Below are 25,424 nucleotides of genomic sequence, written 5' to 3'. Positions count from 1 at the left end.
CTATTTCACTCTAAATAATGATAATGACTTTAAACAAATGAACACTGTTGCATTAGCTATTAGCTAAAGCTAATGTATAAGGACACATTCTCATTAGGAGATGTTTACTGAGGTCAAATATCAACTGAGCTGTAGGATCATCTTCTCATTGACTTCTGTGAAACTGGACTCATCTTTAAACAAGAGCAGTCGCCCTTTGGTGACCATTTCAGACCTGGAAGCTACATCTAGATTTGAATTAGTTGAAGTCTATGGTGTGCATCTTGCCAAACAGAGCAGTCCTGTAGTGTCATCATCTTGTTTTAACTGGGTGGAAAATACACCAAAACTCAAGTGACAACATTCCTGAGGGTGTACACAGATTTCTTACTCATTAAAGCAAATATTTCTCCCTGCATTTCTAATCCGGGTAAAAACAAAAAAAACAAAACAAAAAAACACTTAAAAGTAAAAAACAACTGCCAATAAAAGCCTCACTGAAAATCAGCATAATCTGGACACCGACTGGCTGACTGTTACCGTTTACTGTTTAAGTCACCACCACTGTCAAGCTCACCTGGTCCAGAGTTGGGGATGGAGGGTGTAGGCACGGCGATGGGAATGCCAATTCCGCTGCTGCCGCTGTTCTCCCTGCTGCCGCTGCCCCCGCTGCTTCCACTGAGGGAGGAGAGACAGAAGGAAAAAGAGGACATTGTTTTATTCAGGGCAACCTGCTTAGACTGCACAGCAGGTAACACTGCAGATATAGGGGACTCTGCTGCGTCGCTGCTTATGTCCCATTTAGAAGTAAAAGGCCAAAAACTCCATATTTTTAAGTAATACTCCAGGGTGACTTTGCTCTTCCACACTTATTCAGTCTATTGGCTTGTTAAGACTGAGCTGCAGGGTGACACACCCAAGTGAAAAAGACATGAGTCACCCTATTGAAGCATTTTTGGTCACAGTCTGTCAAAGAAACTGAACAAAAAAATAAATATTCCAGGATTTAAGAGGGTATTTAAGCATTCAGCATGCAAACCACCTTAAAATCTTGCTTTTGACACTCCAATTCCCCCCAAACACAAATTTACAGTGATCATCATATAGTGTGGATGATAATCACCAACATTAAGCCTTGCTTTGAGACTAATGGGGGGGAACAGTCACTTTGTTGTACATGATACGAGGCCTTGCCAAACACGTCTAAATGTTCCGCATGATTTATTTTTAGAGAACGAAATAAAAGGAACAAAGACGTGACTATAACCGGAACATCAGTCTGCACATCAGTTTAAGCAGGCCACACACATGCGCGCACGCTTACTGCAGCTTGCACACATTTATGAGAAGCAGGTTAGTCAGCAGGATTTAAAGATTATTGAAATTGGAATTTATCATACCAACGCGCACGTATTTGTGAATGTTTTCCTACTACACACCCAGTATTATGTAGAATTTGTAGACTTACTGGTACAGGAATAAGTGTGACGCGTGAATTAACGCCTCACACCACTGCATTTATAGCCTGAACAAATCTGCAGTGTCTATCACTGGATGGCTCTTTGTGCGAGTTATTTGTTAGGCTAACTGGTGACTAAATTGACTGTAGATGTGGACGTGACAGTTGTCTCTCTGCGACGAACTGGTGACCTGATTCTCACTCAACACTGCAGTTAAGAAAAAGGACATATGGAGTCATGTTAAAGAATGAGGTGAATATTCATTAGCTGTTTGTTTTTTTAAATAACGAAAGCTACAGATGAACAACTTTTTCAACTTCCTGAAATTATAAATTATATATGCGTTTCAAATATTTTGTGGTGTTGGACTTAAATTTTAAGACATGTGTTCCCAGGACCCAAATCACAGGCAATTTTCATATTTTTTATGACAAATTATCTACTGTTCTCAAAAAAAAAATCTTCCACTCATAATAAATTCATGAAACCAGCACAGTGATGTGGATGCTGCACTGATCTGTTGCTGTAAAACGAGAGCTAAGCAGAAAAGCGAAGCTGTCGATTTACTGGTCCATCTACGTTCCTGCCCTCACCTACGGTCATGCGCTCTGAGCAGTGACTGAAAGAATGAGGTCGCAGATACAAGTATTGGAAATTACTTTCCTTCAAAAGGTGCCTAGGCTCCCCTTGAGATACGGTGAGGAGCTCAGAGGGACTCTGAGTAGAGCTGCTGCTCCTCCACATTAAAAGGAGCCAGTTCAGGCATCTGACTTGATGCCTCCTGGACACCTCCCAGTAGGCGAGGTATTAGGGGCATGTCCTACTGGGAGAAGGCCCCAGGGAAGACCTAGGACTGGCTGGAAGAGGTGGCCGGTGTGAGAGAAGTCGCTGCTGTCGCTGCGACCCAGATAAGTGGTAGAAGATAAATGCATGGATCATCAAACATTTAAAAGGCGATTCTGTGGAAAATCGACATTGTTTTTACAGACTTGCCTTAAAAGTCTGTCCATTCCATCCCACATAGAGACAAAGCCTTTGTGGGTTGTGTCACAAAAGGTATTCGGCATATCAATTAGCTACGTCAAATATGTGGCGCTACCTGCTCCGCTCTCCTGTCACCCCGTGTGAATAAAGGAGCAACTGAAAGGAGCTTTGCTCAGACATAATGTTTTTACTGGATTTCAGCAGCTTTGCCCAGCACTTGGATGTAGGTCATGTGTATGTAATATGTACGTCAGCTCTGCATTTTCAGCCTGTACATGACCCCACAGCTCGTAGATCAATGGCCAGGACAAATAATTCCCTCCTCCCGCTCTTTCACCATCTCTCAGGCTGGCCTTGATCCTCATTTCTGCTACAACCCCTCATCCCACCTCTTCTTTTTTTCCCCTGCCGCTTTCATCCTAGTTTTTCAACTGATCCTCCCCTCACCCTTAACCATCCCTTGACCTCTTTCTCTGATCTCTTCATCGCCTGTAAAGTGATTCCCCATTCATCTACCAGAACCCCTCTCTCCCTCATCTCCTCTGATTCCTTCCACCCCTCTGAACCCCTGCTCACTCCCACCTCCCCTTATCCCCCTTTCCCTTCACCCCTCCTCCCCTCCGCCCTCTCCTCCTCTCTGATCTGTGTCAGTCAAGCCCTGGGGCTCTCCGGGCACAAACAGCGGGAGTTACTCCTCTAAAGGACGACGGTGGCAGTAGGAGCTAACTGTCTGCGACTATAGAGGCTAAACAATATTGTGCCCTCTTTTAAAGTCAACACCCTTCCTCCTCATCTCTGCGATTTAGATTTATCCCTTCTAATCTCTCTATAACTTACCATTCCTTTGCCAACCCATTTATCTCTTCCCCTGCTTTAGCTTTCTTTAGTCGTCTTTGTTTCAAAATGGTGTCAAATAAAACCAATGAGCTCTTTCTCCGCTGCTCCGCCTCCTTCTTTCAGTCTGTACTTATAACAGGGAACTGTTGATAAATTAACTGTGAGGCGTAAGAAAGTTCCAGCTCACTTGCTCACAACTGACAAAACTCTCTAGAGCCAATATGGAAAAACAGCTTTCTCCATGAAAATGAACAAAAAAATAAAAGCATTCTGAAGCGTACAAGAGTATCATCTCCTGGAAGGAGGCATTCACCTTTTAAAGCCATCTGTGACACTGATATTTAAAGGTAGTCGTCTGGTATTTATCCATACTCACTGTAAATAGGCAGCTTTGACGTTTCATTTGAAGTGGGAAGTCGGGAATCCCAAACTCCTAACTGGAATTTCAAGCCAGTGTTGAGCCAAAAAGTAATCTCTTTGGTTATATTGATGAAGACTGCAGTTAACAGGATTTGCAAAGAAGTATAAAATAAGGAAATTACCTGTTCTGCCAGGACCTTATGACTCTGAAATCTTGCTTTCATCAATTGCGTCTTATTTGCAAGGCCAGACATTATGTCCCGCACAAGGACGTCTGTACTTATTGCAACTCCCTTTACGCTGGTCTTAACTCTACTCTTCTCCATACACTGCAAATTGTTCTGAATGAGGCGGCTGGTTTTCTTACTGGTACTGGGCGGCGTGTTTCTATCACCCCTGTCCTCGCTGACCTGCACTGGCTCCCCGTTAAGTATCGTATTCAATTCAAAATCATGCTGCTCACCTTTAGAATTATTAACAATATAGTGCCAAGTTACCTCACTGAACTACTTAGTGCTCTAGCAGGGGTGTATAATCTAAGATCATCTTCCCAGTTTCAATCTTTCAAATCGTGGTTAAAAACCCATTTATTTAACGTCGCCTTTTATACCAGTTAATGCTCGTTTGTTAGTTAGTTTAATGTTTGTTGCTACTTTCGTTCTCTTTTTAACTACTTTTAATTATTTTAAATTTTTATTGACTCTCTTGTCTTTTACACATATTTTTCTATTACGCTTTTATATGCATTTCTTTTGTCTCTGTGTTTTTAGTGCCATCAACCTGCTAGCATGTTTGGTACTTTGCCATGGCCATCATTTTTCTCTACTACTTACGTTTGACCCTCTCGTATGTTAAGCACTTTGGTATTCCACTGGTTTTAAATGTGCTATATAAATAAAGGTTGTTGTTGTTGTTGTTGTTGTTGTTGTTGTTGTTGTTGTTGTTGTTGTTGTTGTTGTTGTTGTTGTTGTTGTTGTTGTTGTTGTTGTTGTTGTTGTTGTTGTTGTTGTTGTTGTTGTTGTTGTTGTTGTTGTTGTTGTTGTTGTTGTTGTTGTTGTTGTTGTTGTTGTTGTTGTTGTTGTTGTTGTTGTTGTTGTTGTTGTTGTTGTTGTTGTTGTTGTTGTTGTTGTTGTTGCATTACATCCAATCCTGTCCTTTTGGTCAATTAAAAATACCTTTCTAATGTATACTTGATTGATCCCCCTCTCCGCATTTAACCAATTCACTCAGTGAAGCAGCGGGCAGCCACCAATCTAGCACTCGGGGAGCAGTGTGTAGGGACGGTACCTTGCTCAGGGGTACCTCAGGGTCGCTGTTCAGTGGATTCAAACCGCCGACCTTCCGATCATGGGGCCACCACTGTACCTACTGAGCTATCCCTGCCCAATTTCAGACCTGTGATGTCATATTTGCTGCTATTTCTGCTTCCCCAGCTCAGCCAGATCTGGATATGATATAGGATATATCCTATAAATATGGGATATAAAGAATAAATACGGATATGTAAAGACACTTTTCCAAAAGCTGATTGCAGTGTCTCTCTGATGGAAAGGTTTTTTTTCCTGGTTCAAAAAGGCTTGACATCATTTTTGACAGACCATAATCTAACCAATAAGAACAGCTGATTTCCTTCACATGGCACAAAATGTTTTGTATGATTTGCACAGCAAACATTTTTTGGGGTGTACTTTTAGGGTACCATGTAACAGAAAGATAGCAAACCATCCATTTGCACTTTTGAATTGCTTTATAATGACATAAAGAATATGGGTATAGCAGTTAAAGAAGAAGTTGATAGTTCTGCAGGAACTATGTTTAACATTTGTGTTTTGGTACATGCTGTGTCCACAAAGCCAAACACCATCTTTAACATACAGACTCTGCCCAGATATCCAAACCTGTAATGCTAGATTGGAGCAAATTTTTACTCCAAGCATTCTGCGGTGACTAAAATTAGCACGGCTCCTAAAATAAGACATTCCCTGCACGCAAGAGTGTAATCGCTCCTATACAAAGAAATTAGATAATAGCAGGGAACGTGTAGCAGCACACGGGAGCCTATATTGAATTCAGACCTCAGCTGAAGATGACAGAGACTGTTGAGCTGAACAAGCACAGCTTACTTCCAGGCAGTGTAATCAAATAGCGATGCCACAGCAATATTAGCTGCAGCAGGGAGTTTGGGACTCTGAGGACAGCATTCGGTTTGTTAAGGGGACATCAGAGCAGATCGGCAACGGTGACGCCAAAGAACCTAAAACTGTGCACATTCAAATATGTTTTAACAGATGAGGCAGAACAGCTGTAGGAAAGAAGCAACAAGCATGAAACTAAAAGGGAAGTTGGACAAAGAGGGTTTAAAAATAAATAAAATTTGCTCATAAATACGTAATATTTACGAGCATCACAGCCAGCATTACAGGCTTTTTAGCTAATGAGGAGACTTCACTCACTCGTAACTCAAATTTGATGAAAGCTCCTGGAGATTTCTGGGGAACAATCCTTGAGAGTAATGTTCAAGGGGTTCCACGCTGTGGCGGACTTTTTTTCTTTTTTTAACAGCACTTTATTTCAAAGGCTTTTACAGATATTAATATCAGAGTGATTCAGAAGCCCTCCAATCCTTGTCAGACAAATGCTGGATTTAGTGTAGTGGAGAGGAAGAGGTGTGAAAGTGCTCTAAGCCGCTGAACTGAATGAAGAGATTAGAACTAGCCGACATAGAGGGGACCGGTGTTTTTGGATAGATGCTTTACACACATTACTCAAACCCTAGGTTTATATTCAGTGAGCAGTTTTAGTGGTGTAGCTGGAACACCCAATTCCACTTCAACCTCCCAAAATTTTTGAAGAAAAAAAAAAAAAAGTGTTACGTGCCTGTTGCCTGATTAGCATTGCAGATTTTAAACTGCACTCTGCATGAAAGTATTTTTCTGTGACTCTCTTATCCTCTTCTAGCATCAATATTTGGTCAGTTTTTGGTCATATATTCGGATTGTATTCCTCTCACGTGCTACTACCACACTTCTTTTAACTGCTTCAGCCTCTTTACGTCCGTATTGGAATTTTAAATGTGGTTAATTGTACTACAAGTCCTTAAATAGTTTGTCCTGAGTTTTTCTTCAGTGTCGAAGTGTAGTTGTTTATTTGTGTGTTACTTAGTTGGTATTAGTAGGTCTCTGCATCACTGCACAGTTTATGGAAACGGCTTGCTGTCCTAACTTGTTATAATATAATATTCTGGTTACAGTAATATATACAGAAAAGCAACAGAAGCTCCTGCATAGCTGCATGCACTGATTTTTCCCTCTTTCCTCATCTACCTGTGCGTGCGTTGCCTCTGGCTGAGCGACGCCGTGCGCCCGGGGCTCTGCTGCTGTCCGTGCTGGCTGCCTAGTCGGGCGGGGCTGGTCATGTAGTCATTGGGAACCGTGGGCGGCTTCACTGGCTCCAGGGTCTTGTAGGGCGTGTTGCGTCTGGAGTGGCCCAAAAATGAAAAGCGATAAACAAATTATGATAAAATCAAAGAAAAGAATGGCCTGTATTTATATAGCGCTTTTCTAGTCCCTAAGGACCCCAAAGCGCTTTACATATCAGTCATCCACCCATTCACACACACATTCACACACTGGTGATGGCAAGCTACATTGTAGCCACAGCCACCCTGGGGCGCACTGACAGAGGCGAGGCTGCTGGACACTGGCGCCACCGGGCCCTCTGACCACCACCAGTAGGCAACGGATGAAGTGTCTTGCCCAAGGACACAACGACCGAGACTGTCCAAGCCGGGGCTCGAACCGGCAACCTTCCGATTACAAGGCGAACTCCTAACTCTTGAATGATCATCACTGAGCGTAAAGCCTACTATCTGAACGTTATGGGTGTGTCCACTAAAGCGTTGTAAATCCTATCAGTTTACCCAGCTGGATGAGGCGCGCTAAACATCGCTGTTTATCCCTGGAATTAATATCTGATCAGCGTCTGTGTTTGTGCATCGGGGCAGGACGCACTACAACAACCCTGCATGTTTCTTTTTCTGGATCCTGCCACTTATCAGCTTCTTTTCCAGCAAAAGTGACCACTGATCCATCAAGTTCACTCCTCAGCAAATGTGCCCTGTGTTTTTATCTCTTGGACTTATAAAGCAAAAAAATAAAGACAAGTGACGTGCTTAAATTATTCATAATTAAAGGACTGGGTTTCCTTTTCTGGTGACTCTGATGGAAATCTTACCCAAGCGTGCCACGCCCAGACATCGGCGGACTGGGCGGCTTTTGCGTCGGCGGATTGGTCCTCGATAGTGTTCCTCCTCTGATCGACTGATTGTTTCCATGTTGCTGTGGTTGGAAAGAAACCCCAGAAGAAGCTTGTTTTATGCACACATTCCTCCAGTCACAGTGGGTGAATATTACTAATGTGATCACAATCTACTCTTACAGGCTGCCCAGATGACACAGCGTAATATTTGAGGGGAGATGTAATCCCTCCCCCAGGGTGTGCAGTTTACACTCTGATGGAATTTTGGAGCAACAGCAGTTATCTGGGAAACCCGTAAGCATTAAACAAACTACGTGACATTAAGGGACGAGTACACAACATGAAAGTAAATAACAACACATACATGGTTGGTAAACAGACAAGGGAGTGTGACAAAGACTACGCTCATCTGTGGGAGGACTACAGGTCAGTTAATGTGAAGTAACATGGGAGATGATGACAGTAATCACACGAGGACGAGTCTGCCGTGGAAGGGAGTTGAACAAATCTATCAATAATACATCGGAGCAAAATGGGTCATGTGACAAAGCAGACTTACCTTGGCTTTTAGCCACTTAGTGTGGGCGAAGGAAAAAAGAAAAAAAACACAGGAGAAAGAGACAGAAAGAGGGCATGTCAAAACAGCCACATGTAAATGGATCAGTCCAAGTTAAGTGAGCAGCAGAAAAATGATTCCTTGTATTTACACTGTTAACTCGTAGCAAGACCTCAGAAGGTCAGTAGTAAAAATCATGCCATTTATAGAAAAACACTTTTTCCTGACTTGTGCCCTTGACTCCAGCACCACACCCAGAGCAAGAGCCAGACAGCAAAGATTTTTCAGGGATCGAATGGCAAAAGAAACTGAAGAATTTATTTTTGTGCATCGACAAAATGACATAAGAAAAGGTTGCAGAGAACCACTCCAACCTTTGGTAACCTTTTATGCATTTTCTATGATGTGAACTGCATAATTTCAGATCATCGCTTCACTGGCACCCCTAGAAAATGAATTCAAAACTCATACTTGTGTAGCTTTCTGTCTGAAAACAGAGCCAGCATAGCAGCGGGGTTGATCTGCAGTTTGACAACTACAGAGTCAAGTGGCTCATCTATAATGCAGCTTCCCCAGTGGCCTTTGCAGAAAGCACTGTAGCGTCACAGGACCACAACAGAAAGAACGGATGAAATCAAGAGTAAATTCATAGCACAGGTCAACAGGAGCCGACCTTTGCACGCTTAAAAACAGGAAACGGCTTCAGTGCAGCTGCGAAAGGCTAACTTCATGTTCAGATTTCACTCTCCTTGGAGGAGGTCCGGTTAATATATCTTACATCTTATTAAACCTGTGTTAACTGCCGCTTCCCTTTAAAAGCGTTGAACTTATTTAATGTGGTGCAGCCCTTCTTGTGAAGCAGCCGCTGCCACTGGAGTTTAATGTGACTGAGCTTTTAAAAAAAGCAGCTGGAAAATGCTCATTTAAGGTTTTTAAGGCAAAACTTAGCAACTGTAACCAGTTAAAGTTGCAGCGCTCTCGCCTGCCTTTGTGTGAAATCTGAACATGCCTGCAGCTGCTAAGGGTAAAGGTCTTGTATCAGTAGCCTGTCGGGTGTTATCACATCTGCCAGAACTGAAGATTTAACCATTGCTGCCCTAACTAGCAGTCACCAAGGGAGCAATCTGCGGTGCTTAAGAAATAAATATATAATTAATCTAAAGATGATCCGCCAAAAATTGCAGTTCGCCTTCTTCAGGCTTGCTCCAAAAACACATGATAGGTTTGAGTTGCAGAGGCAGCTGAATGGGTCTGATAGGCCTCACCTCAACTAATTCACGTCTTTGAACTAGAGCTCTCTACCATGTTTGTGCCGTTGTTGCATTTCATTGAATTTATCTGACCAATGTTAAGGCTCGAAGTGTTGGTGGAGGCCAAAACTACCGTGTAATGTCCATGTTTTATACAGTCTCTGGTTGGAACGCAACACCACTTAACTGTTGGTTCTAACGGGGCCATTATGAACCATCAGTTTAATGATATATCAGTGATAAATCATTAAACTGGCGGTACAAACAAATACGATCGTACAGCCGTGCCTGGCTACACCACAAATGTCATATGTATGTTAGGCTGATGTATGCTAGACTGATTCTTTCATATAGCGTAAATATGTTTACAGACAATGTGTAAGATTAGAATTGTGCTCACTTTTTTCATACACTCACAGCAGTGGATTAGTCAGATTTTTACTCAACTAGGAAACGAGTTACCAGAAACATCCCCGATACAGAGGAACAACAGCAGCCGCCGTCTTTGTCATGAAGAACTTGAACCATCCCCTTTAGTAATCTTGTAAACTCTTAACTGACACAGGACAGAATATCAAAGGACTGAAATCTGACTTCAAACAGCCGACGTGCCTGGTGCATTCCTGAAAGCCTCGCTGACTAGATTAAGCATCATCTGACTGGAAGAATAAATCTCATCTTTCGTATTAAAGCTAAAAAGCATCATGTTGCTGTCAGAAAGCCTGCAGGAGCATCCTGATCTGTCAGTTGTGAGACTGCAGTGATTACTGCTGTGTTCGGTTTGTTTATACCACATGAATTTCATCTTCCTTCTTTTTTTTTTTTTTCCACCTCCTTTTTATAGAAAAACTTTTCTTCAATAATGTATGTTAGCAAATCAAATTTTATTTTCCTCTCCGCAGGTGTCTAACACCAACTTTTTGTAAGGTCGTAAAGCCAACTCAACATTTAGGCCAAAGCTAACCCTCAGGCAGACACAGCAAGTCTGAAAGCAAACTGGAGCCGATATTCACGATCTGAACTCATATTAAGGTATCGATTCTGGTCAGTAAATAAAACGCGGCTACAGACGTTCAGACTTTTGACAGCTGCCATTGCAGCATGCGCTATGAATTAATGTGGAGTATTGATGTTGCGTATCGATCGCTCTCTGGCTCTCGACATGCATAGATGAGAGGAGGTGAGTGATGTAGGGCTGCCGGATGTGCGGGTGTGCGCTCCCCACATTCACAGGCTAGCGGCATAGACAAAGACGTTTAAGGCAGAAAATCCACAGAGATTAGGCTCAGAGTACTACGTGATAATCCTAAAATAGACTCAAACGGCTTTAAAGCAGCCGACGAGGCCTAATTTTGAGCGTCTCTTTTAGAGTAAAGAGTAGGTACAGAACTGGGGATGATTAAAATGGACCTTATTGCACGGTTATGCCTGGTGATCCTGGTTTTAATTAGATATGAACATTACTAGATGGAAACAGTGGACACAACAACCTCACCTCAAAGTTTGCAAGTATTACTTTTTTTCCCCTCTTTAAGCAATGTAGGGAAAGATGTTTGATAAGCACAAAAAATAAAACAAAGACTTCTTGCAAAAAAAAGATAGTTGGAATAATTAAGAAGTAGCATCATCACAGTTTGTCCAGCTTACAATACTTTCAGGGCCGTCTGTACCACATGTAGCAGAGTAGCATAGCAGTGAAGCCATAAGACTGCAACGTTTTTCTACATTGTGGCTAACCACTGTAAATGTGACACATCAATCCACTGCTGTGAAAAAAAAGAAAGACTTAAGAGGCTGGACTGTCAGTCTGTTGAAATCTGTTATTTCTGGCTCTATCGCTCAGCCACACCTCTGGAGTTTGTGATTGTGTGATATTTTCTGTGGTAGTTTCGGTCTGGACCCAAAACTAAAAATCTGTATCGCCACTCCAAATCCACTATCACTATCTGTTTTTGTAAACTGTATCTGCCAATTATTTCATTTTCTCTGAATCTTACTCACAGGAAGAAAGACTCCTGCTTTTATTATTCCTGAAACTGTAAATAGCCTCACATTTACGGCCCAATAGTCATAATTACTGGTGAAAGTCTGGAAAGTCTAGGGTGAAACACACCCTAACAAAATGTTTCACATCCCATTAACCGTGACAGAGGGCTTCAATGCAACTCCCCACACAGAAAATTGAGAGTGGCACAATGGCTTTTATCTGGTCTTATCAATGCCTGTAACACTATGGGACACTAATGGCGGGGTCTTTAATCCAATCTGTCTGACAGCTGAGATTGATTGGCTGACTGATGGCGCAGAGGACGCTCATGAGGGAGAATGGAGATCTCCAAAAAAATAAATAAATAGAAAAACTGCCTGCAGCTGTCAGGAAATGATGTCACCGAGCGACCCCTAGAGCGAGCCCTAATGGCTGGGAGCTGCGGGTGAGTCTCTGTTTTGAAGAGTTTATCACATCAAAAAGCTTCTTTGCTACCTTTCACACTGAAGTTAGATAAACTACAAATCGAACCATAACATCATCGCCATAATGAGATTATGAGAGCGGCTAAAGTGCCTTTAAAAAAAAGAAAAGAAAAAAAAAAACGTCCCACAAATGTGTCTCTGATCACAACAATCCAAGAACAGAGCTGTTTTCTGAAAGCTACATGACGTAATTGCTTTTTTTTTAAGTTTATCTCCATCTCCACCCTCCCGAACCAGTTCCCACTAACACACACTGCAACATATTCCTGCAGGGTCAGAGAGGGGTGTTTTCTGAAGATGAAAGAGAAAGCACAAGAGACGCCGTTTGAGCGAGAAAAACAGACAAAGTGGGAGAGGAGACAGAGGGAGATAGGAGTACCTCTGGCGAGAAAGCAAAGAGGGGGAAGGGAGAGAAAAAAGATGGGAAAACTAATGGACTGAGCAGAGGGAAATATTATATGCGAGCAGAAAATTAGTGCCACATACACACAAAACAAGAAAAATCTGCTCACCTTAACGCCGTGGCCGACATCATCCAGTAGAGTGTAGTCAATTGGCTTCCTGATGTACCTGACTGGCCGCTCCATATTGGCCGGCGCTATGATCTTATGAGTCCTTGCTGTGTTCTTGTTAGTGGTCAGGATCCCGATCTCTCGCCTGGCCACCTTCTCTTTATGGATGTCCACCGTCTGTAAATGAGAGAAGTGAAGATGTGTGTCACACAGAAAACTTAACAAGGCTTAATTAAATCATGAGGCTGTGCTTTTCATCAGTGCGGCCTTAATCTAAATCTAACACGGCAATTCAGCATATTAGCGAGGTAAAAGCACGCAGACACTAAGCAAAGATGACTTACGGTTGCAAGAGCTGTTGGAGCGATCGCACAAATCTCTCAAAAGAAGAATAAACTGAAATTTACTATATATTTAAATCCTGTTTTCACAATTTCACTTTTTCAGAGAAGCGTGTCCTTCCAATATGCTTCATTTATGCCTCTGGTGGCTGCTTTTCTCCTGAAACTGACCCATTGTTTCATTTATTGGTCACACTCCTATACGGCTGTTTCCAAATGACATGACAAATTTGGATTTCTTAATACACTTGATCATGTATTACTAAATTTGGGCAGATGACTATCGCTTGTGCACACGAGACAAGCACCAACTTCCAGAGACTTCCAGAACTAGACTTTCAGAGAGTCAGAAATGACATTGTCAGGAGTTCAGATCTGTTTTTTCTCTCTTCTATGGAAAATGACAACACAGAGGTGCCAGTAGCAGCTGGTGACACCTGTGGTTGCAGAAAAAGGCTTCTGGTCCTTTAGACGTCTACTGGAAAACAGCCCTGAGTGATGACCTTTGTAAACACTTTCTTAATGAGTTTATGGGCCCGCTCACTTATTTCTGGTCATATTCTATTCTTTCCAAGCATCATAAATAAGGAATATCAAGGGTATGTTAGATGCCAACGAACCCAAGATTTATGCAGATTTGTTGAAGACTGAGTTTCTGTACTGATGATGTATCAGTGCAGATTCACAGATTATACAGAGGGAGATGATGCAACAGCTTGGAAAGATGAGACCACATCATTATAGCTATACACCAGCGCTTTATTCATTTTATAATTCCTCAGACACTCAAAACTTTATTTAGGTTTAAAATTAGAGGCTGAAACAGGGGTAAGTCGCCTTTTACTGTGTTTGTGATCACTGATAATGCAGTGATCTAACAAATAACAAGGTTTGCTTAACAGCTCATCCATAAAAGCATTTGTTCCAGTTTTTGCGAGTCCAGTTCTAGTGTTTTACTTGATTGTTACTTAGCACTATGTAGAAGGTAGCTGTGTCTAACAATGGTGCTTCAAACAGGGCTTCACAAACCTTAATATAATCTGTGCTTGTCTATGACACATTTGTGTATTTTTTGGTGTTTGTTTTGTGGCCTTTAATGTTTATCCACACGGCTATAACCTCACAAGTACTCACTACACAACCAAACATTGAACGCCTCCCATCAAGCCAAAAGGAGCCCAGGAGCAGCTGCTGCTGTTGCAATGGGAGATGAAAGGCCGCAATGTCTGCAGAGGCCAGACCAGGAAAACGGTGGTCTCTCGTGGAGGGGAAGGAGTCAGAAACCAGCGCCAACAGAGGATTCCTTTCATGCCAAAGTGATCTGAGGCTGGACTGAGCTTTGTCTCTTTATTCTGCACTGCTCCACTGTATGTACAGACTTAGCCCTCAAGTATCATTCATCCCAGAGTTGAGGGAATTAGTAACACTCAGGATGGCTTATATGTAGCTCAGCACAGCACAATCACGCCAACAAAATCTCTCTTTTTCCCCTCTCTCTGGGTAACATCAAATCTAATTTTAAACTATGACACTAATGAGATATTCGCCTGAGAACTGGCAACAAACTCGAATATCTATTAAGACTGACGCATAGCAGGTTCCTGCAGGACATGCAGGGGTATTAAAAAAAGCGGATTGTTCAAAATTGCAGAAAAAAAAAGGAGCAATCAATATTTTATAAGAGCCAAAGATATTCTTGCATAATTGCTCCCTAAGAGACTTCCCATGCAAAGAAGGAGCATCCGTTCTGTTCCAGTGCCCTGTTGTGTCTATTTGAATTAAGAGATATGACAGAGTGCTGATTACAGTCATCTTTTTTAACCTGAGACAAGCTGCCAGGATACAAGAGGCTCTTGACATAAAAACGAACTGTAGTGACAATATCTTCCCTGTGCTGCGAACAAACCAATGCACAATTTAGTGGATAAGAGCCCCATTATGATGGGATTTGAGCCAATCCGGTTGTTCAGTGATGACGCGACGAATCCTACTTCCGGGTCTAAAGTAGTCTGCGTTTAATATGGCTTTTGTGTTGTTAACATGTTTAATGTTTTGTATTTTCTTCTATTTAATCTCAAAAAGCTCCTAAAACAGTCGGTGATCCCTGTTGACCTCCCTCGGCTTTTATTACCGCTAATCATTTATTTAAGCTCAGTTTTTAAAACCTTAGGATGTAACTACAGCCCAGCCCATGCAGCAGTATATGAATGACTAACCTCATGTTGTGGATGGATTATCTCAGTTGTTCTCCTGGCTGAAGTTTGGTCCTTTTACAGCATCCTGCCATGCGATTACATTTGTTCCTGACCACCGACAACACTCACGGTAACTTTTATCGAGTGGAAAAAAAGTTAGCTTGTTTATATTATGCTAACATAGCTGTGTCGCTAGCGGTCACGTACCAGCTAGCCAAACTTCAGTAACCCTACAAACGTCACTGCTGTTTAGTTTTCTGTCTTCATTTATGCTGGAAGTGATAACAGAGCTGTACGTTTTAATTTGTTTCCAAAACCCCGCAGTCAGGACATGCTATATTGTATTTAGATAGAAGCTAGCGAGCTAACTTCCTGCTAACTTCTAACTCCGTTAAATGTCATAAATTCCATTTTCATGGATGCCTGGATGTTAAACTCAATTGTTACACCTGGTAGAGCAGAACGCTGATCATTTTATTAAAGATGAAAGACTTTAGACAGTTTTTCAACTCTCAGTAATGCCATAGTGATCGTTTGATATATGGACCTGCAGCGGAGTTTAGACCCAGACACGGCTAGTGACGTCAGACTGAACAACCGGATAGCTTTGACTCCACATGCAGCTCAGAGATAACTCCCAAATTGTCATATATCATGATCATCTGAAAGCAACTGGGCCAAAATCAAATCAGCCCATTTGGCTTCCATTTGCAGGGGATGTGATGGAGCTCAGTGATCGGCTGAGATGGAACAAGGCAGAAAGAGGGGAGAAGGAGGACGAGGGATGGGCTCAGTCAATCTAGACCTGGTTTTACTTCGAAAACAGCTTTGCTCACATTTCACCACTGATTCTAAAGAAAACTGAAGTCATAGGCGTTGCACACTGCCATAAGTTTCTATGAGGAAGTAGACAAAACATGAAAAGTTCACTTGAAACTGGAAAGAGAACAGTTGTTGAAATGCAGCAGCTAAACTGGGAAAGCATCTGTTCTTGGCTGTACATACTCCCCATATCAGAGAACAGCGTTCGGACAAATGTCATCGCAGCTGGCAGGGGCAGGAGGTTAGAAGCAGCGTAACAGTTCATCTCCATCCTGTACAAGCCCTGCTGCAGCAGTGAGGAGCCCTGATGTAACACAAGTGTTGACAGAAGGGTAAATCTGAACCCACCTTGTTTAGCAAACTTCCACACAGCGAGCAGGAGCACCCCGTGGATATCACATTGCTAATCCACTGTCCAAAGAACATTAAATGGATCTGACAAAAAGGTCTAAGTATGACAGTGCATTCTGGCTTCACCCCATCGGACTCACCCAGCAGGGAACCCAAATCTGAGCAACTGCGACTTAACAGCCCATCTCTTCCCTCGACTGAGCGGGGAAACGCTTTCCCTGACTTTTCAACTGGCACTAAAAAGGTGTTTACTCGATCCCAATGGTCCATCTGCTGGGTGGAAAACGTCTTGCCAAACTGAAAGGTGCATGATTCACATGTGCTCTCAACCACTGCCACACATATGTCTCAGGCCTACGGCTGTTTTCCCAAAACACTGAGCAGTTGGTGTTTGGCTTATCCATCATCTAAGGGCTTTTAGGACTTTAAAGTGCCCCCCACTTCGTTGTCTGCTTTTATTGAACTGCTCTTTTCATTTGTCACCTTGAAGTCCTCTTTTTTTGGCATCCTTTTATTTTTTTTCCCCCCCTCTCTTTTTTAACCCTGTAGTTCTTCCCACACCCAGAGGAGTCACCCATCTATGACTAGTGCAGGGATTTAGGTCATAAATTGGAACTACTGCCAACATCATCAGCGTCATCCACATTCAGTCAAGAATGCGTTAGACTTGGAGACTTTTTCCCCATTTTGGAATATGAGGGAGTCTGTGCAGTGCTTGCCACAATGAGAAATTCTTGTTGTGTTGTTAGTAGCAACCAGTGGCTAAATATTTAGGATTTATTTATTTTGAAGCCAGATTGTTACCGTTTGGGTAGAGGCTGTGCCTGGTTTTCATTGCTAAGCAGCATCCCCACTGTTGGTCAATGGTAACTTTATTGTCCCTAATGGGAAATTGATTTGCAATATGTCCATACAGAAATATGGACATAATGTTGCCAAGTGCTTCGTCAAAAGAAAATATTTGGGTTCATCAACATTACTTTGCTAATGTTCGCATTATGCAGTGTACTCAACTTTCACTGTAGGTTGCATTAAAAAAAAAAAAATAAAATAAAAAAAACAAAAACACATACAACACAACGTCAACAAAAGCCAAAAAAACTTTGCAAACAACTTATTGTAACTGTCAGTGTAGCCCACCCAATAACAACAGATCGCTTTGGATCAATGTCCCTCCCAGCCTGCTCACCAGTGATTGATGCCAGTTGATAGGTGAAATTGGTCGCAAAGAGGTATATGGATAGCTGTGACCTTTGAGATGTATCGATTGCAGTGTTAAGGCACAATTTTTACTTAGAAAGGCCAAGGGTTTCCATTTCCAGTTTACATCGCACATTTACAGCTTCATGACCATTTGGTGAGCAGTTGGTAAGTTTTTGCAGACAAGTCAGTCCTTCCATGCAAACTATGGACGCCCATGGCAATCTGCTAGTAACCAAAGCAATTGCACAGAGGTTTTTGATGTAGTACAATCTTTATGTCCAATTTCACTTAGCAACTGGTCAACAACTGACACAAAAATTATAAGTCTACTAATAAAACCCGAGGCCCCATAATTTAAGCACCCACTGTAGAGGACTCTTCCTCTAATTTAAAAACAATACCCAACTTTGAGAACGCATCGCTTTCTGGTCTTCAAATCTAAGTCGACCCCCACTTTCAATGAATGCTTATTGCCTCTTTCAGGCCAGTGCAGCCCACTGCTCAGATAAGGGGGAAGGCTGGACTACTTGGGAAAGGAGGTCATACATTGACAGAATGTATCCACACGAGATCAGCAGAAGGGGCATAAATCTCTGAGTGAAGTGGGAACGGCCAAGCAGAGGTCTAGGGTTGGAATTTCAAAATCTTGAACAAACGGAACTTGACAACTTCCCACCAGACAAGCACACAGTGTTTTGGCGAGCGACTTGAGCAGCGACTTAAAAGAAAAGAACTAAAAACGAGTACACTTTATCTGGAATTGAGACAGTTGCTTTCCCTTCGACACGTACTGGAAAGAGAAGAAAACAGCCTTTTCAGCACTTTGGCAGACTGGCCGCAGGATGATATCCTCGGTAAAACGCCAACTATGCACAAACGCACAGACAAACAAAAAGCTTCCCAGCGTGTACTGTAGGCGTAGTAAGGATGAGCTGGGCACTTACACTCAGCATGGGGAAAAACCTACAGCTAGACAAACACACCCTACATACCGATGTTTCTGTGTGTGGCTTGCCAGACCAGACAAATGTGTCAATAGTTAATAACAGACTTCAGCTACAGATAATTATAAGATCTGAATAAAATGATTCAGTAAACTGATGAGAGAAGAGAATATCTATGTTCTTAAGTCCATGAGAGCTATTTTTACCCACCATAAATCAGGACTACATGATGATGATGTCCAGACATTGGAGGTCCTTGTTGTACTGTGCGATTACGCCGTTCACTCAAACATCTGAACCTCAATTTCAGCCTTGCTGCAGATTAAGGAGTGAGGTGAAGACAGCCTAATCAGGCCATCTCTTCTTTTCAGCCTTACATCTCCAGTAAATCTTGACCATGTTCAAATACACTCTCTCAGCAAAGCACTTTTCCCCGCCTACAAAGAGCAGATTTGAACAATTTGCAATGCTCTGTGTCTTCAAGCAGCTATCTCATGATGAAGTGTTTTCCTGCTTCTAGGTCTGCTTCCACAGACCTAGGCCATTTCCTACACTTCCCAAAATAACTTCATGACAGAAGAGTCCTGAAAATGTTGCTATTGTGAAACGTGGAAACACTAGCTCACAAAGGATCTAGAGTTCAGACGTACTATTAAGACATCTTGTGGTTGTGTTTCACAATTATATAATTAGGCTCATCTTGGCTGGAGAGACTGACTGTTCAATGGAAGAAAAAATAAATAAAAACAACTTTTTTTTTTATTAAAAGGCACAAAACCACAAGGATCTCTTAAAAATCCAACCCTCGGTGTCCTAAAATAAGAACAAAACAATTCCCAAAGAATCCATATAAGGCAGCATTACTTGTTAATCTCAAGGCAAATGACTGCTTTTAGTTTGTAGTGTGGTTCTAACAGAGGAGGCTCTACAAGCTTTTTCTGTGATCAACTATAACTTCTTACAGATGCCACAAGATGGATAACCATAAACCATTCTGTGTACTTCAGCATCAGGCATAAGGCGTGGCTTTAAAAGGAGAAGCCATCGTGTCAGATGAAGAACTGTTATTTACTCATGTATAAGTCGATGTGCTTTCTCATCTTTGCATAATCCTTTCCTTCTTTAATGACGCAGGCCTGGCATTAAAGTTTGACTTTGCTACACAAGTGAATGTTCCACAAGTAATGAAATGCAGAAACTGGTTTGACGTGATTTATATTTGAGAAAATGACTGTGAATATGAATATATTCATTCATATTGATCAATATAAAACTGCCTGCCAGGAGTCCATATTTATTGCATAACGCAGTGCGTTTCATCAGCGACCTCTGCAGTCGTGCATATGAGAAGTAGCAGGACGCAAGCCAATGAAAAAACTTGATACATCATTTAAAAGGATTATTTCATCAATCTCACAACACTGGCACGTAAAGCTGAAAGAAAAAACAAACAAACTTGGGCTTGGGTTTTTAATTGTGCGATGTGTAATTCTACCCGAGTCAATCTAACCTGTTGCCAGTGACACTATTAGACATTTACATAAAGATGGAACAAATGAAAGCAAAACAAAGAGTTGGTGTTAAGTGAGCGATCTCTTAAAAGCTTAAAAATTGTGTACAAAACACTGCTTCACATTCAAGTGGAACTGTTATGCTTTTCCTTGTTTTCAGTCACATATGCAAACTTTCATTGCTGATGCCCATATTAAACATGGCCAAGCCTTCAAATAACAAGGTCAGTGTACGTGCAAGCAATGCCCGTGGGCCAAACGCTCAGGTTTCCGACAGTTTTTTCTACTTTTGGCTCCCTATGATGTCAATGAGAGCAGATGTTTACAAGGGAGCCAATCAGAATACAGCGTCCTTAAAGGCAGAGGAGTTTAAAGGGCTTGTTTCCTGCAGTGCCATGCAACTGTACAACACAAATAAGGATTATTTTGATTGTTTTAACATTGTAGTTCAAAATGAACATCATTGGTGGCTTTAATAAGGCCCGGCATTTTGTGTAGCAGTTAGTTTTGTGAAATAATGACAAAAGTTTGTCAGATTCATGATCATTACACTTATTAACTGTCTAAAAAGTTCCTAATCTAAATCTTAATTCTGTCTAATTTGGAATCAGATGTGTGCAGGCTACCTTCATGCATGTATGGGTTAATTTAGGCCACATTACAGTCATATAAAACCCCTGTGAAACTAAACAAATAAATGTCCCATAATGCAAACTTTTCCTTTAAATGTAAGACAAGTTTGTTTGTTTGGGTTTTTTTTTTTTTTTTTTTTTTTTTTTTTTTTTATCTTTTGCGACATAGTACAAATGGTTTGTACGGGCATTTGCTTTCCTCAAAGTAGGATGTTAAAGAAAGTGCTGTTTTGGTGCAGAAACAGCTTTATTTGTTAATAAAGTCTGCATTTTAATAGAGCGTAGGAGCTTGAAAATGTGAAAGTTGTCAGTATTTCACAAGATAAAGCCAACACTGGGGGGAAAACAGAGGAAATATTCTGATTTCCTTGAGAAATATGTATTATATTTTTCTGCTTTGTTATCAGTATCGCGAACCAGTGGCCCTGAGGACTTTGCCCTAGATTTGAACCTCTTAACTCTGTTTGTGCGTTGTAGCTGTAGCTTCCCACTAACTGTGTCCAGCCTCATCTGTAAGAGAAGCTCCATCCAACACTCCCAAATCCACAGTGAGGCAAAACGGCTGCTGAACAAGAGCAAATGCCTTTGTCCAATGCGTTTCTCAGCGTGATTACAGCCAGCACATCTGAATCCCGTCATCTGTAGAGTCTAACATTTGTCCAAAACGGCCCTGCAGCGAGGCCGCTTCTCTGAGCGGTTAAAGCGACACAGAGCATGCCAGAGCTTCCATGTGCACTCTGAGCCAAAATGGGAGGTCAACTGCACTGTGGGGAGTTCTCATTTTGGCAGCTTCGGTTAAACATCCCTCAAAAATCCGATCCCTCTGGTAAATCTAACAACCCACGTGTGACACGACTGAGCCAGGATTGGACAAGTGTTAAACCTCGAAGAAAGGCTCTCAGAGACACAGAGAGAGAGAAAAACACTATTAAAATGAGCCGGGAAAGCATGCCAAGGTCGACGCGGTGTTTGCTAACACAGCACATATGGAAACACCTCAGCTGGCCTTTGCAGTCTCACTTGGGCGGCAGCCAAGGCAGCATTCTGACTGAGAGCTGAAGTTTACATACAAACTGAAAGCTGAGAGCAAGTATTTACCATTCCCAGACTAAGAGGTAGACAAAATTGAGACGAACAAACACCTAAAACTGAGACTCAGCTGCAAAATGAAAGGAAAAGTGAAGGAAAAGCATTTCCCCAATCGGCCGTGTTGATGCAAAGGTGTCAAACAATTCCCTACACTGCTCTTGTGGTGCCGAACAAAGGTGCAATGATTAGATGCAACTGGAGAGTTGTTGGCTGGGAAAGAATGCACTGGTAATAATGAGAAGGCACTCTGCTAGTGAGGAAGGAGGAGTAACCACAGAGCAGAGAAGCTGATGAATCACTAAACAACCTCAGTCACCAGTTATTTCACATCATCACACATCCACCCTTTAACATCCACCCATGCAGGACAGAGTCGCACGTTGCATTCAAGCTACAAACGCTACAAGGACGAGAAAAATGCGACAACAGAAAATATGAGATTAACAGAAAAATCATTAAACGCTGAAATTGTTTATTTAGCGAGAATGACAAACAATTATTTCTTGAGGTTCTCAAATGCAAAGATTTGTTTTTAAATATTTTATAGAACAAACATGTTTCAATTAAAAAGGGGAAAATTTAATAACTGCCAAACAGAATGAAAAGTTTCACTTTATTCCCAAAGGGGCAGTTAGATTTCTTTTAAAGCAAAACAAAAAACAGGATCTGTTGGTCTCCTTTCTTACAGGTTTGATGAGCTGATCAACAAAATTGATTTTAAAATTTGCTACATTTTGTGTTTTACAAATTTTTTTGTAGATCATCCATTTTTTTTTCTTTTTAATGCTTGCTCTTACGTAAGCAAAAGTAAAAGTCTGTTTTCAGGTCAGACTTGTTTATACGTTTTTATAAATGTTATTTTTATGAGTCAAATCACATTAACTCAAGATATGATCCATGAGAATGTGAGAAGATTCCAACTGGGTTGTAAGAATCATAATTAATTTTGTCCAACCAGAATTAAATGAACACAACTGACCGATATTTAAAAAGCTCTGCCAATGACACACAAGCATGAGCAAATTAAGCGCTCCCTAAATCACTGCTGGATGTCATGCCTGTGAGTGGCAGTTACAGCCGTTCCCGGCACCCTGCAGCTTTACATATACAGGATGTATTCAAGTCAAAAGACGAATATATACACAACAGATGAAAGGTTAGAGAAGCACAAACCAAATGTCTGGCAAAACAGAAGGTGATCCCTACAAGCTGATCGTCATTATCCACTGTTTGGAAACTTTAGTGCAAATGATGTGGAGTTGCGTCTGTGTCACAAAGCAACACAATTAACTTATTCAGCCATCAAAAAACATCCCACAAACTGCAGTGTAAAGGAATGCCAAGAAAAATAGCACAATAGTTTCCAAAGTCCACTCAGAGATCCTTAAAAGTGAGCATGTACAGTCAATAAATCTATCAAAGACACATTGAAATCTCCAATGCAATCACATTGCATTTTGCTAAACATAATGACTAACAAAGGCTTCAGAAATATTGCTGAATTACTGGACAAAGACACTCAATTACTGGTTATATGCTTGTGAATCTGTAGAGACATGTAAAAGATGTCAATGTGATTTAATCAATAGAATTACAAAAAAAGGTCTAACTTCATTTAGACGTCACAGATTTGTAAATTTCTTTCCACAGAATCATTTTCTAACCCCCCCCCCCCCCTTTTTTTTTTTTCATGAATCCAAACCTTCCAATACAAACCCCATATTTTAAATAACTGCTGTTAAGAGGCAAGAGACCACACAAGGATCTGACCGCCGATCCTGCCACATCACTATAATCCACTGAACAGTCATGTAGAAAAACGTGTAAATATCTAAGAGTGGAAAGTAGACCACCAGGCGAGAGAAAGGAGAGAGCGAGCAGAGGGATCAGCAGGAAACAAGAAGCACACAGAAACGCAGACAGAACGAGAAGGTTCCAGTTCCTGTTTGGAGCGAAGCCATTTCTTCCTCAACAGGAGGTCAGCAAGTCCGCACTGCAGCACAGACACAACCTTAATTCCTAGCATGCATGCTCTCTTATCACAGCCTTTTACACACACAAGCAGTGGACTGTAAAGGCATGCAACTGCTCATGCGAGGAATGACGATTGAAATGACAAATAACTGAAACAGTAAGTGTGCCAACCTGGCCTCATAAACACAAACCGAATCCGACTCTGAACACAAACATGGGCTGGCTCATGTGATCAGATAAGAATATTGTGTAACTGTAGAAACACCATCTGAGTGAACCTCACAGCTGTGGGAACAAACTGAGTTTTCATTGTGCGTGCGTGTGTGCGCGCGCATCAGCTGCTTTCTGCATTCACTGCGTTCACCGAGTTCAGTCTGCACACAAGCCAGGTCCAAATGTAAGACAGAGCGGTTGAAATCACTACAAATAAATATGAGCTGGCAAAACAAACAGTAAAGTATTTTCAATAACGGCATGATTTATTACAACACTGTCAAAGGATCATTTTCATTAGATTAGTCAACACTGACAGATCGATTTGTGCTATAATGCAAGTGCAATCTACAGTTTCACAGGATAAATGCTAAAAAGTTAAATTCATCTAAATAGTTTACAGGCTTTAATTACTTGCACTTTTCCTTTTATTTTGATATCATTTTACTCTGTTGTGCTGTATTGATGCTGCATTCGCACCATCTTAAAAGGTCTTAACGATCACAGTTTCCTCCATTTGTGGCCTAAGATTGAGTTTCTTCCCCGATGCGATCAGTCAAGAGAACTTAAGACTGTGCCACTAAAAATGGTCATAACCACATATATACACACAAATCACCAGGTCTTTATTTATAGGTCAGAATGTGAGTTTAAGTATGTGCCCGTCTTTTTCAGTGTGGCATATTTTCATGCTCAATTTACCGACATTACCTTTGCTTCGTTCTCGTCTTCGTTTAGCAAATGTAAGCATTACAAAAAATGAGTCATTTTATTTAAAAAGATAAGAAGATTACCGTCAAAATTTTGCTCATACTGCAGACGTTCAAAATCTTTAACTCCTTATGTTGTACATCGGTTAACAAATGTCTTTTGTTATTTAATAGTCTTTTTCACCAAAATGTAGCCAATTAGAACAGCTATAAATGTTGGTTTAATTCACTCCCATTAAAGAAAATGTGAATACTGTGTAGTTTTCTTCAAACAAACAAAAAAATAAATAAAAAAATCCACCATTGTGAAAAAAATGAGAGCAGAGCTGAAACAAAAATAAAGAATCACAAAAATCACATATTCATCGTAATAATCTAATATATTTTCTTTCATTTAAGCTCAGTTTGTCTCTGCTGCATCATGTGCTGATTTGCGCTGGTTTCTCTCCTCTGCTCTTTGTTTCACTGTGAGCAGAGCAGCAAAGAACAGGAAGCCATGTCACTGAGTTGATAATGACACTGCAGACTCACCACCACCCAAAAGTATTGGCATAAAAGCGTTTATGTAACATCTACTTACCCTGGAAGCTTTAAGATACATTATTATATTCACTAGGTTCTTTCTCCCCTTTCTCTGACCTGTAACTCTTCCAGTAATTCTATGGCTCATCAATTTTGCCTTTAAATGAAATACGTAAAAGTTAATATCTTTATTTGGTCAAGTTTCTCTCCTCTGCTCTCTGTTTCACCATGCAAGCAGAGGAGAGGTACG

General features: G+C 41.3%; 1 protein-coding gene across 10 annotated transcripts in view; it reads right to left on the bottom strand.

Moving 5' to 3' along the window:
• The window catches only part of abi1a (abl-interactor 1a), a 50,733-nt gene that overhangs the window by 8,587 nt on the left and 16,722 nt on the right, over positions 1-25,424 (bottom strand). For 6 of the 10 annotated variants that reach the window (XM_076888277.1, XM_076888279.1, XM_004551892.5 and 3 more), the window contains exons 3-7: positions 12,668-12,844; positions 8,437-8,451; positions 7,854-7,957; positions 6,944-7,096; positions 557-657 (exon numbers count right to left, since the gene is read on the bottom strand). In XM_076888277.1, the coding sequence (XP_076744392.1) occupies positions 557-657; positions 6,944-7,096; positions 7,854-7,957; positions 8,437-8,451; positions 12,668-12,844 (550 nt within the window). The remainder of the gene's footprint in view (positions 1-556; positions 658-6,943; positions 7,097-7,853; positions 7,958-8,436; positions 8,452-12,667; positions 12,845-25,424) is intronic. The other 4 variants (XM_076888278.1, XM_076888280.1, XM_076888282.1 and 1 more) reach the window with 1 other exon arrangement.

The sequence above is a fragment of the Maylandia zebra genome, linkage group LG9 (assembly GCF_041146795.1).
Source record: "Maylandia zebra isolate NMK-2024a linkage group LG9, Mzebra_GT3a, whole genome shotgun sequence".
NCBI lineage: Eukaryota > Metazoa > Chordata > Actinopteri > Cichliformes > Cichlidae > Maylandia > Maylandia zebra.
This window is presented reverse-complemented; position numbering and strand designations above follow the sequence as displayed.